The following is a 17,647-nucleotide window of genomic DNA, read 5'->3' as shown; positions in this document are numbered from 1 at the left end:
GGAACTTCTGTAAAGGGTCCAAATAGGGTCTCTGGGAAGCGTGGTCCTGGCCAGTTCCTTTTTACCCTTCCCCCCCATTGATCCGCCCCTGTATAACTGGTACTTGGTAACCTAGAAAACCTTTTTTTTTTTGCTGTGAAAGCCTGAAGTCTGAAACAGTTTATTCCACTTGAGCTCTACTAAGTAGAGGAGCTTCGAGAATCTTAAAAAATAAAAAATCTTGAGGGTGGTATAGAAGAAAATCATCTTGAACATTTAAAATACGGGTTTGGGTGATGTTTTCCATACGTGCCCCCCACCCCCATCCTTTTCTTTCCATTGTTTAACTTCAGAGAAGACGACAAGGGAGCAATGGGAGTTCTGAAATATTTTTGCTGGACCTAACTGAGGTTCTGCTACCACTTTTGCTATCTTACTCCCAAACTTCAGGTCATTTAAGGTTTCTGCCTTGAAAAGAAAAGAGAATAGAGGAGAAGAGAAAATTAACGTCATTTCTCTCCCCTGCTACATTTCTTTATGGCGTCGTCGTCTTCTTCTTCTTTTTTTTTTTTTTTAAGATTTTATTTATTTATTTGACAGAGAGAGACACAGTAAGTGAGGAAACACAAGCAGGGGGAGTAGGAGAGGGAGAAGCAGGCTCCCCGCTGAGCAGGGAGCCTGAATGCGGGGCTTCATCCCAGAACCCTGGGATCATGACCTGAGCCGAAGGCAGAAGTTTAACAACTGAGCCTCCCAGGTGCCCCTCTTTATGGCTTCTAATGCCCTCCCCACATCCCCTCTAGGATACAGATATTCTGATAAAGGCCCTGGGACAGGATGTGATTTGGGCACTCTCTGTGACCTTGTGCAGGCATCTAACAGATACCCCTTATTCCATTAGCATTGTCCTCTCTGGAAAGCAGTTCTGGTTCCTGCTGTTTCCACAAATCTCTTCTTGCCCATGTGCCAGATGTACGGTACCAGAACCGGAGAGACAGCAAAAATCAGATCAACACTTTTGATGCAAATTGTAGGGAGAAAGCCTACTGTGTACACAGTTTCATTCTTTTCCCTCCCAGCTTTATTGAGATATAATTGACATATAGCATTGTTTAGGGAATACAGTGTCATGATCTGATGTGTGTATATGTTGCAAAATGATTAGCACAATAAAGTTGGTTAACACATCCATCACCTCATTTAATTATAATTTCTTTGTTTTAAGAATTTTTAAGATCTACTTTCTTAGCAACTTGCAAATACATGATACAGTATTAATAACTAGAGTCACCTGGCAGTATATTACATCTCCAGAACTTATTTATCATATAACTGGAAGTCTGTACCCTTTGACCCCCTTCACCCATTTCTCTGCCACATCCTCTACCCCCCAACTGCTGTCAGTCACCAGTAATCTGTTTCTATGAGTTTGATGGGTTTTTTAGATTCCACAAATATGTGAGATCATTCACTATTTGTATCTCTCTGTCTGACATATTTCACTTAGCATAATGCCTTCAGTGTCCTTCCATGTTGTCCAAATGGCAGGATTTCCTTTCCTTTTTCTTTTTAAAGATTTTATTTATTTATTTGTCAGAGAGAGAGAGAGAGAGCGTGAGCACAGGCAGATAGAGTAGCAGGCAGAGGGAGAAGCAAGCTCCCTGCCAAGCAAGGAGCCCGATGTGTGAGTCGATTCCAGAACGCTGGGATCATAACCTGAGCAGAAGACAGCAGCTTAACCAACTGAGCCACCCAGGCATCCCAGGATTTCCTTTCTTTATGGCTGAGTAGTATTTCATTGTGCATATATACTGCACTTTCTTTATCCATTCTTCTGCTGATGGACACGTAGGTTGTTTCCATGTCTTGGCCATTGTGAATAATGTTGCAGTGAGCATAAGAATGTCGAAATCGCTTTGAGAGAGTGATTTCATTTCCTTCGGGTGTATACCCAGAAGAGTCATTGCTGGATCATATGGTAGTTTTATTTTTAATTTTTTGAGGAACTTTTGTACTGTTTTCCATAGTGGCTGTACCAGTTTACATTCCTAACAACAGTGCACAGGGGTTCCTTTGCTCCACATTCTCACCAGCACTTGTTTCTTGTCTTTTTGATACCAGCCATTCTGACAGGTGGGAGGCAGATCTCATTGTGGTTTTGATTTGCATTTCCCTGATATAATAAGTGATATTGAGCACCCTTTCATGTACCTGTTGGCAATTTGAATATCTCCTTTGGTAAAATGTCTATTCAGGTTCTTTACTCATTTTTAATCATATCTTTTGCTATTGAGCTGTATGAGTTCTTTATATATTTTGGATATTAATTCCATATCAGATACGTGGTTTACAAATATTTTCGCCCATTCTGTAGGTTGCCCTTTCATTTTTTTAAAAAAAGATTTTATTTATTTATTTGACAGACAGAGATCACAAGTAGGCAGAGAAGCAGGCAGAGAGAGTGGGAGAAGCAGGCTCCCCGCTGAGCAGAGTGCCCGACATGGGGCTCGATCCCAGGACCCCGAGACCATGACCTGAGCCGCAGGCAGAGGCTTAACCCACTGAGCCACCCAGGCGCCCCACCAGTGTTTTATTCTTTAAAGCGTTTTTTAAATAGGCTGTTGTCTCTTACTTATCTCTAAATTGTCTCTTTCTTCTTAGGTATATTTTATCATTTTCATATTACCTCAGGACCAAAAATATTATTCTTTTTTTCTTAAGATGAATTTAAGAAATTAATTTCTTAAGATGTACTTAAGAAATTAATTGACTGATTATTGTAATATTTTTATACTAGAAAGGCATATGTTCAAAGAGTCAGTTCTGTTGGGTTTATTTTAATTTAATTTAATTTTTAAAAAGATTTTATTTATTTACTTGAGAGAGAGATTGGGAGAGAGCGCAAGCAGGGAGGAGTGGCAGGCAGACAGGGAGAGGGAGAAACAGGCTCCCTGCTGAGCAGGGAGCCAGATGCGGGGCTTGATCCCAGGACCCTCAGATCATGACCTGAGCCAAAGGCAGATGCTTAACCCACTGAATCACCCAGGAGCCCCCGTTCTATTGGGTTTATTTTACTTCTCCCAAAAATAGCAGTCTTCAGTATCTCTATTGTATTTCTTCTGTTTCAGAAGTAACCACTTTTACCTGTTTTATTTAGCTAATTATCTGGTGTATATGTCCATGTTGTTCAGTAAGATGCATGATGTTTGCATCATGCAAGTAAGTAAGATGTTTGGGGATGATAAGGATTTAGCTCTCTCCACCCTACCATCACACACATACCCCTTCCCCAAATCCCATCATCCTGATATAATTAATATCATAACCTTGATTAGATCAGTATTCTTTATATTATTGTATCTATGCTGTTAACAGTTGAGTCTTGTACAACTTTGATTACATTATTATTTCTGTACATGTTCTTTTTTCATGGGGGCTACTCATTGTGTTATTATTTGTTTTTCCTATTTGCGTGGTTTTCTAAGTACTTACCAACCCCAGAGGCTTTGACAGTTGTTTAAATCTGCTAAGATGCTCAAATACATCAAGTTTTCTATCAGTTTGCTCCTCCTAAAAAAAAAAAAATTGCTCCTCCTGAAGCAGCCTCTCCCCAGGCTCTGGAAGGTGCTCTGAAGAGCAGGGTTGCCCTCTCTGCTGGGCTGTAGCTGGCTCCTGGGATCTCACTTCTCCATTATTCTACAGGTTCCCTTTGCTTCTCTCCTGTGTTGGCTTGTTCGCCTTCCTCTTGGTTTACTATATCTTTTTGAAGCATATTTTACATACTTAAGTAGCTTCCAGAGAATAGAATACGTGGGAGGTGAATTTTTGTGAAACTGCATGTCTGAAAGTGTCCTTATTATATGTGATTTTTTTTTTTTCCTCTTTCTGGAAGCTTGTGGAATCTTGTCTTTGTCCCTAGGGTTCCAAATTTCATAACAATATATCTCGATGTGGATTGATTTGTATCCAGTGTCCTGGGTGTTATATGCCCTTATGAAGTTGGAAGCTCGTGGCCCCTTAATTTGGGGGAAATTTTCTCAATTTTTTTAACTGATGCTTTTCCCCCTTCTATTTTCTCTGTTGTCTTTTTCTAGTACTTCTATTACTTGGATATTGGACCTGCTGAGCTTTTCTACTTTTCCCTCTTTTTTTTCTTTCTTTTGCTCTACTTTCCGGGAGACTGCTCCAACTTTATATTCCATCTCACACCTTTATTGAGTTTTTCTTTTCTTCTGTCACGTGTTTCATTCTCTTTACTTTGGAATGCTCCTTTTGTAAATCATACTGTTTTTATTTCAGCACGGCAATATTCAGCTCCTACTGGGTATGTGTTTGGTGTTCTCTGAAATTTTCTTCTCCTTACGTGACCAGTGACCTTTAACTTGCTTGTTTCTGTTTGTTTTGGTCTCTCAGTGTCACAGCAGCGGCTTTCTAGAGGTCCTGAAGTGCTTGATTTGTCTGTAGGCAATTAGGAACGGGGACTAAAATGCTGATGGGAAGCTCTGAGTGCTTGAGTAGGGCTTCTCAGCTGTGAGTTTCACCTTAGGCTGATCATAGGACACCTCAGAAGTGAGTCTCCTTAGTTGTCTTCTCATGGACTATTTAGCGTTTTTTTCGTTCCTCTGCCTGGAGGGTAAAAGCCTGATTGCCTGCTTTCAGGGAACCAAACAAGAGAAGATGGCTGGTGGTCTCAGCATCTGATATGCATATGTTCGTCTAATCCCATTCATTTGCCGTCAGTTGTGCTGTTTAACCCCCTCCTCCCCCTCGCACCGCCCCCAATCTGGAGCCCTCTCTCTTACTCTCTTTAGAAAATGAGTCTCCAGTTATTTGCTGGGGTTTGGGGGGGATGGGGAAATAGGCCACATTAGCGGTAGAGATTACTTAAAAATAAAAAAAATTTTAAGAATCCCTTTACTATCCTTTAATTGGGTTTGGGGAAGAAGCAAGCATAGCCTCATGTGTGCAGTCTTCCATTTGTACCTGGAAGCCTCACCATTGCTGTTTAGTTACTGATGCCCAAGTGACTGAAGCTTTTAAAAGGGAAATTCAGTGGCCCATGGTAAACGCTCCAAAATATCCTTCAGAGAAGGAATGACCAGACCACAGCGCTTTGAGTAAGAGAATTCGGTTAGTCAAGATTTTTTCTTCTAAACCGAGGCTGCTGAGAAGGTTTAGTTCCTCATCTGCACCCTCCCCCCAGACCTCTCATTGTGTTGCCCCATCCAGACTGAAGTTCTTGTGGGACAACCGTAGAGAGGCATCAGACTGCAGAGGATGAGGTCCTGAAGGGAAGGTGGAAAAACTGAGGGAGGGGGCCTCGGGGCAGTGCGTCCTGTGGGATCCACGTCACGCTTTTATCAAGACTGCTCTGCCTGTCTCTGTGCCCTTCTTACTGGCTGGGGATCAGAGCGGCAGTGCTCTCTTAAGCCATGGCTTTCTTTCAAGCTCCAGAGAAACTACACACATCACTGGACTGGCTCCAACATCACCGGATTTGGTTGTCTCTTTAAAGAGGAGCGTGCCTTCAGCTTCTTAGCTGTGGCAAGAGGGATCTTGTGTGGCTGTTCTGACTCCAGAAACAGGATAACCTCACAAGCATATCTACCTCTGGGATGGGTGTTCAGTAGTTTCGAGCCTGCCCTTCTATAGTCCTTCTTCAAATAGCTCCTCGAGTGACTTCAAAACTTGATGTCATGTCGTATTAATTCTAACTTGATATCATGTTTTTTCCCTTATGTTTAAACCTTTGTTTCCTATTGAAAATTTTGTTTTTCCTTTCTTTTCTTTCCTTTTTCCCTTCCTCCTTTCTCTCTCTCTCTTTCTTTCTTTCTTTCCTTCTTTCTATCTTTTCAACAAATATTTATTGAGTAGCCATATCTGCCAGGTCTGGGGATTGACATAGTCCCTGCCCTTGTGGGCTTAGGTCCTGGCAGAGGCCCAGTGGAAAGTCTTGGGGTGGTGAGATGCGGCAGTGGGAGGTACAAAGGGGGATGGATGCTTCCTAGTTTTGGGCAAAGAGGCCCGGGGATGTGAGGGGCGGTGGCCCGAATCATAGTCATGCCCTTTCTGGCTGATGTCTCCCTGCTGCGTCCATGCAGCCATTAAAATTTTGTTTTTCACTGGAGGAGTTCTGTAATGTATTTCTTTGGATCTAAGTTAGTATAATTTCAGGGGATAATAAATAATGACCCCTCCACCTTCCTGAGTTCAGAATTAGTTGTGAGACAAAGAAGATAAGCATAAGGAGATAAAAAACGAACCTTTATTATTGATTTTTACTGCCAAAAGATTTTGAAAAATGTCATGTTAGGTCTGTTGGCCAATATGGGCATGTTATTATTTTGACCCTGTATTTGACCTCTTATCTACTCACTGACCTAATTGGCAATCATAGGTCACTCCATGAGTGTCTGACCATCTAAAACTTTTTATCAAGAATAAGAGGAATAGCTCCTATAAAGGCGTTAGTAAGAAGCTGAAAGAGAGGCTAGAGGTATTTGTGTAATGGAAGTTCCCTCAATGTAGAGTTCCTTCCCTCCATGAGGAGAGGAGAAGTGTGTTCCATAAACGTGGTAATACCAATTTCCCCGAAGGCACACCATCAATTTATAGCAGATGTTCAGGAAGAAAAAAAAATACTGCATTAGATCAGGTTGTATGACACATTCAGATTTCAGAAACATTAAAAGCATTTTCCCATCTTAGAAGTCAGGAAGGATAGTGTTATAAGCAATCAGTCATTTGTTCTTTTGGTAAACACCTTCACTCCGTTTGGCCTGAGTGGTGTGCACACCTCTGCTGGGGCGGGGAGCTCCTGATGAAATTCCAGGCCTGTTACAAAAGAGCTGGGAGTCCTTGGCTCCCCTGAACCTCTCTCTAGGCCTGGTTTTCATGTGCTTAGTGAGGAATCGGGGACCAGCCCAATACATGAACAGAGAAAAAGGATGAAGGATAAACTTGAGCTTCCATAGCTAATTAGTTTCAGAGTTGGGACCAAAATCCAGGTATCTTCCTTTTCTAGTCTCATTGTTCTCTACCATGTCCAGTTGAGACTGATTCTTAAATCGAATGTATACAAAACAGTTTAGCACCACAGAAGTGATTGCTCATTTGTTCATTCATTCATTCATTTACTTATTCATTCAACAGAGCATCATTTTTGGTGCCAAATACTGTGCTAGGCAATAAGTATGAAGAAAACATGGTCTTGGGGCGCCTGGGAGGCTCAGTCGGTTAAGCTTCTGCCTTCAGTTCAGGTCATGATCCCAGGGTCTTGGGCATCAGGCTTCCTGCCTCTCCCGCTCACTCTGCCTGCTGCTCCCCCTGCTTGTGCACACAGTCTCTCTCTCTGTCAAATAAATAAATAAAATCTTAAAAAAAGAAAAGAAAACATGTTCTTGTCTCTATAGCAACATATAGCCTCTGCCTTTACGTGTTTGTAGCCCTTACGTGACCACCTCAAGTACCATCTTTTACTTATAGCCTGACTTGAAGCACTTCAGACTGATCCCAGGTCTTCGAGGAGTTACAGACCTCGTTGGCTGCCCCGAAATAGTCAGCCCTTTGTGCTCTCCCTAAGACCTGTAGTGATGCTCCCGCCGTAGGTAAGACCCACCCCCAAGAATAGCTCGTACCATCATAGCACACAAGTTCAAGTGCCTAAAGAGAAAAACTATAGAGTGAGGTCCAGAACCCTTTATTGGCCTCATTATGGTTCTTTCTCTCCTTCTGCTTCTAGGGTGCACAAGCTGGCATTACTACGTCACCATGCCAATGCCAGCCTCCACCTTCACTATTGCAGTGGGCTCCTGGACAGAAATGAAGCCAGAGATCTGCTCGTCCAAGGATCTGGCAGCAGAGAGATCCCTCTCACCTTCTGAGACTGACTCCAGGTTGGTATTTGGGAGCTTGCTGAAAAACAAACACTTAAAGGACCAGTATGATGCATTTATTCCAAGCACTGGGAACGTGAGTCATCCCTGCTGAGAAGCTAGACCAAAATATGATTAAGCAAAGCAGGAAAAACCCTACTGGGAGGATAAGAGAGTTGAGAGGCAGAAACGTGGGCATATTATTCATGCAGAAAGAAAGAGAAAAGGAGGACATACGAAGTCCTCTGTGAAGTCAAGTGACATAATTTTATGTGTTGGGGTAAGTCAACAGAATCCTCAGACTCAACATTTTACCTCCTTTATTTTTTAACTTTGGTCTTTAGTGCTTAGTTGGTCAAAAACACAACTTAATGAAAAGGGGGTGCTTGTCTGTTGGATCACTTTGTGGGCCACCTGCTGTTTAGATTCCCGGGACTGCTGTTAGCCGTTCATTTGTAGGGATGCCCGCTTCCCCCACTGCCCAGTGGGGCTAGTCAGCCTGCTTTGGGGCACCAGACACATGGTAGCTGTTGCAAGGTCATGGGGCTACAAGTAACCTACTGGCTCAGAACTCTTATCTTCGGTAGCGATTTCTTCTTTTTTCGGACTGATCAGAGCAAAATCTGTTTCAAGTTTTTAAAAAGCAACACAGGCTACTGGGTATTCACTTGCAGCCTCCGCACACGTTTAACTATTTCTAACTTCGAAAGCCAGAAGAGAGGAGGGGAATGTCCGTAGGAGGTACAAAGTGTTCAAAGTGTGGGGCGTTGCCTCATATTCATCTCTAGGACTTTTACACCCAGCTCAGTTTAATCACTTTTCCTGTTTACACAGAGTCACTAGGTCCAGTACCTTCCGGAGGAGAAAGCCCAGGGTAATGGTACAGATGGCTAGCTCATCCTGGAAGACCAACTAAGACATGCTTTGGAGCTCAAATTCCTTCTGTGCCAGTTGTGTTTTGCCATGTTGCTTTCCCTCCTCCCGCAATGGCTGCAGTGGCTGGTTGGTACTATGAGGACAGAAAGCTATTAAGCCCCCTCCTGGGACAGGCATGTTTTCACTGCTTGCATTTTGCTTTTTGGAGGAAGGGAGGTAGTTTCCACTTCCTGCTTAGTAACTTGGCTATTTTGGACTATCTTCCCTGAGCCATATAGAGTATCCTAGGGTTTTATTAAAATCCTTGGATTTTATCTATGCACACTTGAGAGAAGAGGAGAGTTGTGGACAGAAGTGATACATGTCACTTTCACATGGAAATATTTAATTGCATGTAAGACCCTAAGTGATCCCTTCCCCTGACACGGAGCTCAGAATAGGCCTCATTTTGCAATCTCAGGTAGCCCAGATTTCTGTGTGGGGAGGACAGGTGCTCTGGAGAATTACTTGGATCCTCAGTGGACTTGTTATGAGCAAGAAATAAACTTTTTTTTCGTTAAGCCACTGAAACACTGGGGATGTTTGTTATTCAATGTCTTCTAGCCCATCCTGAATTGATACCAAAATCACTGGATGTTTGAAGTCAGGGAAAGTCTTTTTTCTTTCTTTTTAAAGATTTTATTTATTTGACAGAGATCACAAGTAGGCAGAGAGGCAGATGGGGGGGGGGGTGCAGCCTCCCCGCTGAGCAGAGAGCATGATGTGGGGCTCCATCCCAGGACCCTGAGATCATGACCCAAGCTGAAGGCAGAGGCTTAACCCATTGAGCCACCCAGGCGCCCCGAAGTCAGGGAAAGTCTTGATCTAAGTGTCATCTTGGTTAGTCCTGAGGGTATGTCTATAAGATAAATAGGCTTTATGGTCTCTGTTTTATAGATAAAGGTACTGAGGCTGTAGACAACAATGTGTCCGGGTTCATAGCTCTACTGAGTTATAACACCTGGATTCCTATCTGGGCTTAACTCCATACAGAGGTGATTCAGAATCTTACCTGGGGACATTCTTTTTTTTTTTTTTAAGATATATTTATTTAATTTAGAGTGTGCAAGCAGGAGCAGTAGAAGGGGAGGGAGAAGGAGAGAGAATCTTAAGCAGACTCTATGTGGAGCCCCATGTGGTTCTTGATCCCAGGACCCCAAGATCGTGGCTTGAGCCAAAACCCAGACTCAGATGCTTAGCTGATTGCATCACTCAGGGGCCCCTATCTGGGGACTTTTAAAAACTGTGTATAATGTCCATGCCTCGCCTGGAGTCCAGTCCAACTTCATATCTGGAGAGTCATTCCCATACTGAGTCACTGTTACTGATTGTAATGTGTTACACTGGTACGGAGGATGGAAGTTGAGAGTTCTGCCTTTGAGTGTGAAGGTGCCGTCTGTGCTGCTTGGGTAGGTTTCTTGGGGCAAAGCCATACTTTCCTGCTCTGTGGAATAAAGACGTGGCTTGGGGTTCTCCAATTCTTCATAGTAAAGAAGCAGCTTCGGGGCTGCTTGACCATCAGAGGACATGTGCAGTTGAAGTCTGTGCGCCTCAGGGGAAGGCAAAGGAAGAAATGTGTTCTTTTGTCTTTCTAGCCATATTCCCAGGGATACGAGGTTGGGGAGTGGGCAGCAAGCATTTCTTATGTGTTCCCTCTGCTGCCCAGAGGCCACTGAGGTGGCTTTTCCTGTTGTTTGCATCCATAATTCTGAAGGAGGAGACCATAGCCCCTTCACGTTGGCATTCTGGGAAGAGACGGCATCTGAAATTCTGGTTGGGGTTTAGGAGAAGGGGTCCAGTTTGACTCTTTACATGTCCTTTTGAATTGACCAGCTGTGACACAGGGAAAAGAAGAGCACAGGAAGTTTCATAACTTACAGAAGGTGAATTCGGGACAACTCGGGGGTATGGCCTCAGTGGGCTTTCTGATACTCCGTTCCCAAGCTAGACGGACTCACCCATCTAGTTACCTCCACAACCCAGGCCCACACAGCCTGCCTCGTGTCCAAAACGTCCCCTGTCTGTGGGCAAGCAGATTAGAAAAGAGGAAGCCCCGTGTGGCCAACCCTATCAGAGCAACTCAAGCCAGGTCAAAGGTGCCAGTCCAGGGAGGCACACTCTCATGTGGGAACGCGAGGCCCAGTCCAGGGAGGCACGCTCTCATGTGGGAGCGCGAGGCCTAGGGCATGGAGTCCTTCCCACACGCTCTTCCATGTCTGACATGCTATGACTAAGTTTTCCCTTCATTTATCACCGTGCTTGTCCATCAGAAATGTACTGCTGATAAAATAATAGCTTGCATTTGCTTAATCCTCCCCTGGCTGCGCGCTTCGTGTGCGCTGTCTTTAGTCATCAGAGGGTAGCTTTGTGCTTTTATCCATTAAATCTCTGGCTCCGTGCTCAGTTTGCCAACAAAGGTACTCTGAAGTGCCAACTGCAGTCGTGTTTTTGGTTATGTTCACATCTGGTCCCCTTGCCTTCCCCACCCCCCTCTTCCACTTCAAACCCTCCTGAGACCACCAGTTCAATTCACGTAAATGTAACTTTTATAGGGGCCTTATATACCACAGGCTTTCATTTGCCTAAAGTGTTCATCTGGGTCCCAGAAATTTGGCCAAAGTACTGGTCACTGAACTTTTGAGCACTGCTCATGTGGGCTAAATTATAGGAAGAACATTCCCTCTTCCAGCTCCAATTCCACACGTGCACCGGCCCACTCTGGGGGAGCGTTTTGGTAAATATGTTAATTAGAAGGCACTTGGGTAAACAGTTGAAAGTTTATTAATTTTCTTCGGCTGCAGCATAACCATCTCTAGCCACAGAGGAATCTTTGTATTATGTTTAACCTCTGGAGACCTTTGGTAAAGCATTGTCTTACTTTGGGCCCATACAGTTTAAGTACGACAGGAAACTTGGATAAAGTCCAGAGGAACTCAGCAAAAATGACTAAAAGCGTGGAAAATACGTACCATGAAGGAGAAAAGGCACTGAGGTTGCTCATCCTAAAGAAGGGAATGGCTTGGTGGGAGAAGCAGTCTTCTTGAGCGTTGTGAAGTCTATGGAAAGTGGCCTGTGGACCTTGCAGTCTCTATTTCTGTACCTTTGAAAGGCTAGGAAAGAAGGAATGATTTTAAATCATGAGGGGAAAACTGCCAATTTCCAGTACACCCTTTGCTATGAGAGAAGCCTTTCCAAATCTTCCTGGCTTGGTGTGATTTCTCCAGCCCTGGCTCCCTGGTGTAGTTCAGCCTTCTGGTTTTTATAGCACATACTGCATTTTGCTTTATAATATCCTAGAATGCCCTAAGGAAACCCATCCAACTTTCAGACACGACCACATCATTGTATATGTTGACATCATTGTCAACGACTCATTGGGGGCTGGTGGTGGCATTTTGAACACTTGTGATTTTTACGGTATCCAAGCATCTACTCTGCTTGCTAAAATATGTTAAGAAATTGTCTAACCATCTTACTGTGTCACTGTACTCATCAGAATTTTAAATTTTTTCTTCCAACCAAAATATAAACTCCTCAAAGGTAGGGTTGGAAATTTATTCATATGTGTGTCTGCAGCATACCTTGGGGTGCCTTGACTAGAGCAAGAATGCAGGAAGTAATTACTGAAGTGTCAGGTAGAACTGTGAAAAATGGACATGCATTCCCAGGGGAAACTTCCAGTGATTCCTTTTGAGCCTTTGACAGGGAAATGTCTGTGTCAGCTACTTTCAATACATCTCGTTCTTGAAACAAGAGGAAGACTGAAGGAGAGAACCTCTTTAGGCAATTTCCAGTCTTGTGATTCTGAGTAAAACGTAGTCAACCCTTCTTCCACGGAGAGACCTCTTATAAAAAATTTCATCCCAGCAATCATAGGAGAGGGAACCAATGATCTGGCTCCCATCATTTACCAGCCTAATATTTATTTCACCAGTTCTTCCCACTCTTGGCAGTATTAATGGGCAACATTGACAAGGAAGAACAGGAAACCAGAGAACCACAGAGCAGCTGAGGTAGCTTCTAGAAAAATCCAGGACCTAAATTTACTCAAGAAGATTAATGCAGTACTTGGGAAAGGAAGGTTGGGAGGGAGGAGCTTATGATGACTCAATGTGATGAAAAGAATAGTTCCTATTCCTTAGGAATGTTGTGTGGATTAATTGGGATAATGGACATGAAGTGTTCAGAACAGTTCATGACATGTAATAAATATTCAGTAGCATTTGTGGGAGGAGTTATTGTTTATTATTCTCATCACCAGTGCAGATTATTTATAAATAACAAGCATTATTATTAATCTTAACTATTACAATATTTACCCTGATTACGAGTGTAGGCATAGGGAATAGTGATTTACAAAGGTCTGATTTGCTGATGATGCGAGTAGGTTGGAGTGGGCACAGACACAGAAATGAACAGCTGAAGGTTAGTGGGAAAGGAAGCATCTTTGAGTTAATTCTGGCTTCATGGGGGACAATTCATGACATTATAAATGTACAGTATTCCCTCACCACTTCAGGAACAAGGCTGTTGGCATGAAGAGAGGCGACGGCCTCATGTGGAGAGTTGCCATAGAGTCGCAGCGCCAGAAGAAGCCTTAGAAACCATTTTTTGGTTTGTTTTTAATTAAAGTATAATTAACATATACTAAAATGCACAGATCTTAAGCATTTGGCTTGATGAGTTTTTGACCATTGTTTATACCCTAAACTGACAGAGAACATTCCAGCACCTAGTAAGTTCCCTCTAATCAATTCCTCCCCTGCCCCTGCAGCCATTTTTGTGAGACCACGTTAGACAAGAAAGAGACTGCAAGTAGTGGGGGGCTTGCCTCATATCACAGTTAGCCCATCTGAGAACAGCACTAAGCCCAGCTCTCCTGATCCTGACGTCAGAACCTTTGTGTCATCTTTCCTGATGCCACTTCCATTTTTTAAAAGATTTTATCTATTTATTTACTTATTTATTTGAGAGAGAGAGAGAGAGAGAGAGATCACATGCATTTGAGCTGGCGGGGGGGGGGGGGGGGGGGGGCGGAGGGCAAGAAAGAGATGTCAAGCAGACTCCCTGCTGAGTGCAGAGCCTGATGCTGGGATCTATCTCAGGACCCTGAGATCATGAACAGAGCCGAAATCAAGAGTCTGATGCTTAATTGACTGAGCCACCCGTGTGCCACTTCCATTTTATTGGGAGCCTTAATGGTCTCACTTATCCATAGCTTGATTGTGTTAAAGCCCCGCATTTTCTCCCAGGCTTTGATCATGAAAAACGGTACTAATACACCTAGCTGGAGTAACCTTCATTCCCCTAGCTAGAGCCGTCTGTGTCCAGAGAGAATTTAACTCACCTTTTCTCTTCAACAAATTGGCTTTTTTTTGGGAGAGAGAGTGTGAGCCCTTGAGCTGGGGAGGGGAGAGGGGCAGAGGGAGAAGGAGAGAGAGAATCCCAACAGGCCCCATGCCCAGTGCGACCCTGATATCATGACCCAAGCTGAAATCAAGAGCCAGGTGCTCAACAGACTGAGCCACCCTCAAACTGACTTTTTGTTATACCTCCAACTATTCTCTGACCTCTCTTGGCTGCAAGAAATAGTGGCCCCGTGATGCATTTCTAGATAGGCCCGTGGAATGCCTCTTTGCGAAATTGTGCTTTGATAGAATTTAAACTTAAGCCTCAGCTTTGTTCTGAAGATGCCTCCACACCTGCAGCCTCTCCATTATTTCATGTGCTATGGAAGTTTTTTAGTAGAGTGTGAGCTTAAATTATTATCGCCCATTATACATCTATGTAAATATATTAGGTGGTTAACTCAATAAATGGCTTCATGAGACCTTTGAGTACTTGTCATGGGGTAGACATTTGCAACACTTTCAGTTAAATGTTTACCAGCGGACACCTTGCCTCAACTTTCTCCATAAAGCAAGGGTATCAGTCCAGGGGTATTGGCTAGCATTCGATGTCAGTCATTACCATTGAATGGTCAGTTTGTTACCATTTTTCTTACACTCACCAGGGGTGAAATGTCTCTGTGCTGGAAGCCATTGTTCTACACACCAGGCTGGGGGAGGGCAAGGCTAATCTCCATAGTTATGTGGATCTCCTTGGGCAGTGCTGGCCTTGGATGAGTGAAAGGCACTTCAGAAATCTGGAGAGGAGTTATTGTTGTGGTGCGTACCTCTTGGGACATGCCAACATTTTAAGGTTTCTCGTTATTCACTGTGCTGTGACTCCAACAAGCACTGGTAGTTAGAATTATAATTTGTAAATTAAAATTAGAGGGGCTTTCCATTGTGTTTGAATAAAGGATGTGTTAACAGGCCAAAAAAGAGAGTTCCCTTTGATGTGGGTTTCTGCGGGTAGATAAGTTCTCTGGAGGCCTATGAGTCAGGTTCTAGGAATTCTTGTTCAGCTCCACCTTTGACAGAATAACTGGTGGCTTGGATGGTACCGGCTGGGCTCTGATCTGTTTCTTAAAAGGTTGATTCAGTTCCATTTGTACCGAAAGAGCACTGGGAAAAGCGTCATTTCAAGAATGCCTCCGTATTATTCCCTAAGAACACAACTTCTGATGGCCTTTAGTAAGAGCGCCTAGATACTTTTTAGTAAAATGGGTTGTGTTCTTTTGAAAAGTTGAAACCTATCCTGTCATTTGGTTCATTATTCTTCTTGAGTCCACATATTTTTTTCTAGGATATTCCAGAATGGGATCCCAAATTTGGCTTTGAACCATCCTTAACGTTCTGAGTTACGAATTGTTTCTGATTTGGAGATTTTTTTTTCCACGTGATATTTGAAAAGCACATTTCTGAGGGCAGAAATTTTACGTTTTATTTTCAAGAGGGGGTTGTTTTCGTTGTTTTGAGTATTGAAGGGTTTTCCCCTGTTATTCTAAAATAAGTCGTAAAATCTACTTTCACTTAGCTTAGATTGAAGCTACTCAGAATTGCAGCACGTCAAAAAGTATTTCGACCAATAGGTTTTCACTGCTGCACAGAAACAGACAAGGCAAGAATTCAATTGAACTGCCTGGATTGTGAGCCCATCTGAGCCACTGTCTCTTAGAAGTTGTGCACATCTGCGAGAGTTGTTCACCTCAATGGCAACAAGAATAAACCTGATTTACCATAAAGCGCATCTCTTCATTTCATGTCGTTCCCAGGTATGTTGGCATTTGTGGTCACGTGGAGTACCCCTGCCGCTTCCAGAATCTTTCTGCTACCACCCAGGAAATTATTCCTCATCGGGTCTTTGCCCCACTGTGCCTCCAAGATGCCTGTCAAGAGACCCTCCTGCATCTGATCCCTCCCTGCCTCTCGGCAGCGCACTCTGTCCTGGGAACACACCCGTTCTCCAGGCTGGACATCCTCATTGTTCCTGCCAACTTCCCGAGTCTGGGGATGGCCAGGTATGTTGTGCCTTGGCGGCACTAGGATTACATGCTTCGGAATTTCTTTGATGATTTTCTGCTTTCCCTGAGCTCTGTCAGGCTGCCATTTGACTAGGGTGGCCATGCTTGGACATCTCTTTGCTGCCTTGAGAGGTGGTTTGTGTGTGGACTCCACCACATGGGAGGGAGCCCTTACGTGTCATGGGCTCAATCAACTGCCTTGAAAATAAAAAGCTCATGTTGTTGCCTGGATTAAAAACACATTGTGCCCGCAGAGTGAGGTATGTTGGATCGTGGCTGATGAGTGGCTGGTTAGCTTAGGTGGTGAGAGCATAATGCTAACGAGCCCAAGGTCATAGCTGGGCAGAGCACACAACTTAGTTCCAGGGCCACAGGCTGCTCACCTAATCCTGACCAGCTGTCTCATCCATTCTCGCCATTGGTCACAAGGGCAATGACTTGAGAGCCCCTGTGTCAGAGAGACTGTGGATGGATCAGTGTAAATCCATCACCACTGCTGGAAAAACAGCTCAAAGCAGATGGCTTACTGGGGGGGGAGGGGGGGAAGTGAGAGGAGTCACTTGTCTTGCTACTATTATTTAATATAATAAATGCATTAGTCTTACTGTTATCTCAGTTTTGCTCTCGTGGAAGATTAAGACATGCAAGTTGAACCTTCCCCTTTATATTATTTTCATCTAAAACTCATTCATTAATGCTGTTTTTCATTCAGTAATAGATACCTGCATTTCCCCTCAGCATTTTACTTGTTATGTACTCAGGATTTTACTCAGTTATATTTCTGTTTGAAAATCGTAATCATTAACAGCGAATATGCTTTACTAAGGATAGGAAAAATAGGCTCATCAAAGCATGTGACTTTAAGTTTTTCCCTATTAGTCAAGGAAATTCCTGCTGCCAATTAATTTCCATGCTTTTGAACAGCTGTCATTTGTGGTGTTTTCCCTGAAAACTGCATACATTCTTCGTAAAACCCATGAGTAGAAAAGAACTGACCAGAACATTTGCTTTTGATCTTTACTACATATGTATACTTTTTAAAGCTGGCTGGCTATTCTTAATCCTTGAGGAGGTCTGAGAAAGTCATTTAGCCTGATTTTTATCCTGTATTTATGAAGATAATGGGAATGTAGAAACTAAGATAATTATATATATTTGGTAACGTGCATCAGTATTGTTTGGGATGTCTATAAATAGAATTTGTCTTAACAAGGGGGCTTCTTTGGTCCCTTTGAAGAGTCTGCTGGACTTAATTTAAGCAGAATTATTGGCGAAGAAAGGGTTGTTCATTAAATGTTTCTCATTTGTACCCAGTTTTGAGGGGCTGTGTTTATTTGGGAGTTTTTAACACTTGATGAGAGTCGCAGTTTTTCAGGGCATGTTTACTAAGAGTTCTAAGTTCTGACCTGAGGGAACCAGAGGCAGAGTATTTTTCATACAGAGGACCTCATTTTCTGTAGCTCCTTCCCAA

General features: G+C 43.3%; 1 protein-coding gene across 13 annotated transcripts in view; it reads left to right on the top strand.

Moving 5' to 3' along the window:
- The window catches only part of AOPEP (aminopeptidase O (putative)), a 332,560-nt gene that overhangs the window by 60,103 nt on the left and 254,810 nt on the right, over positions 1-17,647 (top strand). For all 13 annotated transcript variants that reach the window (XR_004277711.1, XM_032308869.1, XM_032308867.1 and 10 more), the window contains 2 exons: positions 7,721-7,874; positions 15,928-16,173. Coding sequence is in view for 12 of the 13 variants with exons in the window: in XM_032308869.1 (XP_032164760.1) it covers positions 7,721-7,874; positions 15,928-16,173 (400 nt within the window). In the remaining variant the exon portion in view is untranslated. The remainder of the gene's footprint in view (positions 1-7,720; positions 7,875-15,927; positions 16,174-17,647) is intronic.

Source organism: Mustela erminea, chromosome 12 (assembly GCF_009829155.1).
Source record: "Mustela erminea isolate mMusErm1 chromosome 12, mMusErm1.Pri, whole genome shotgun sequence".
NCBI lineage: Eukaryota > Metazoa > Chordata > Mammalia > Carnivora > Mustelidae > Mustela > Mustela erminea.
The sequence above is the reverse complement of the archived record's forward strand: the minus strand, read 5'-3'. Positions and strand labels throughout refer to the sequence as shown.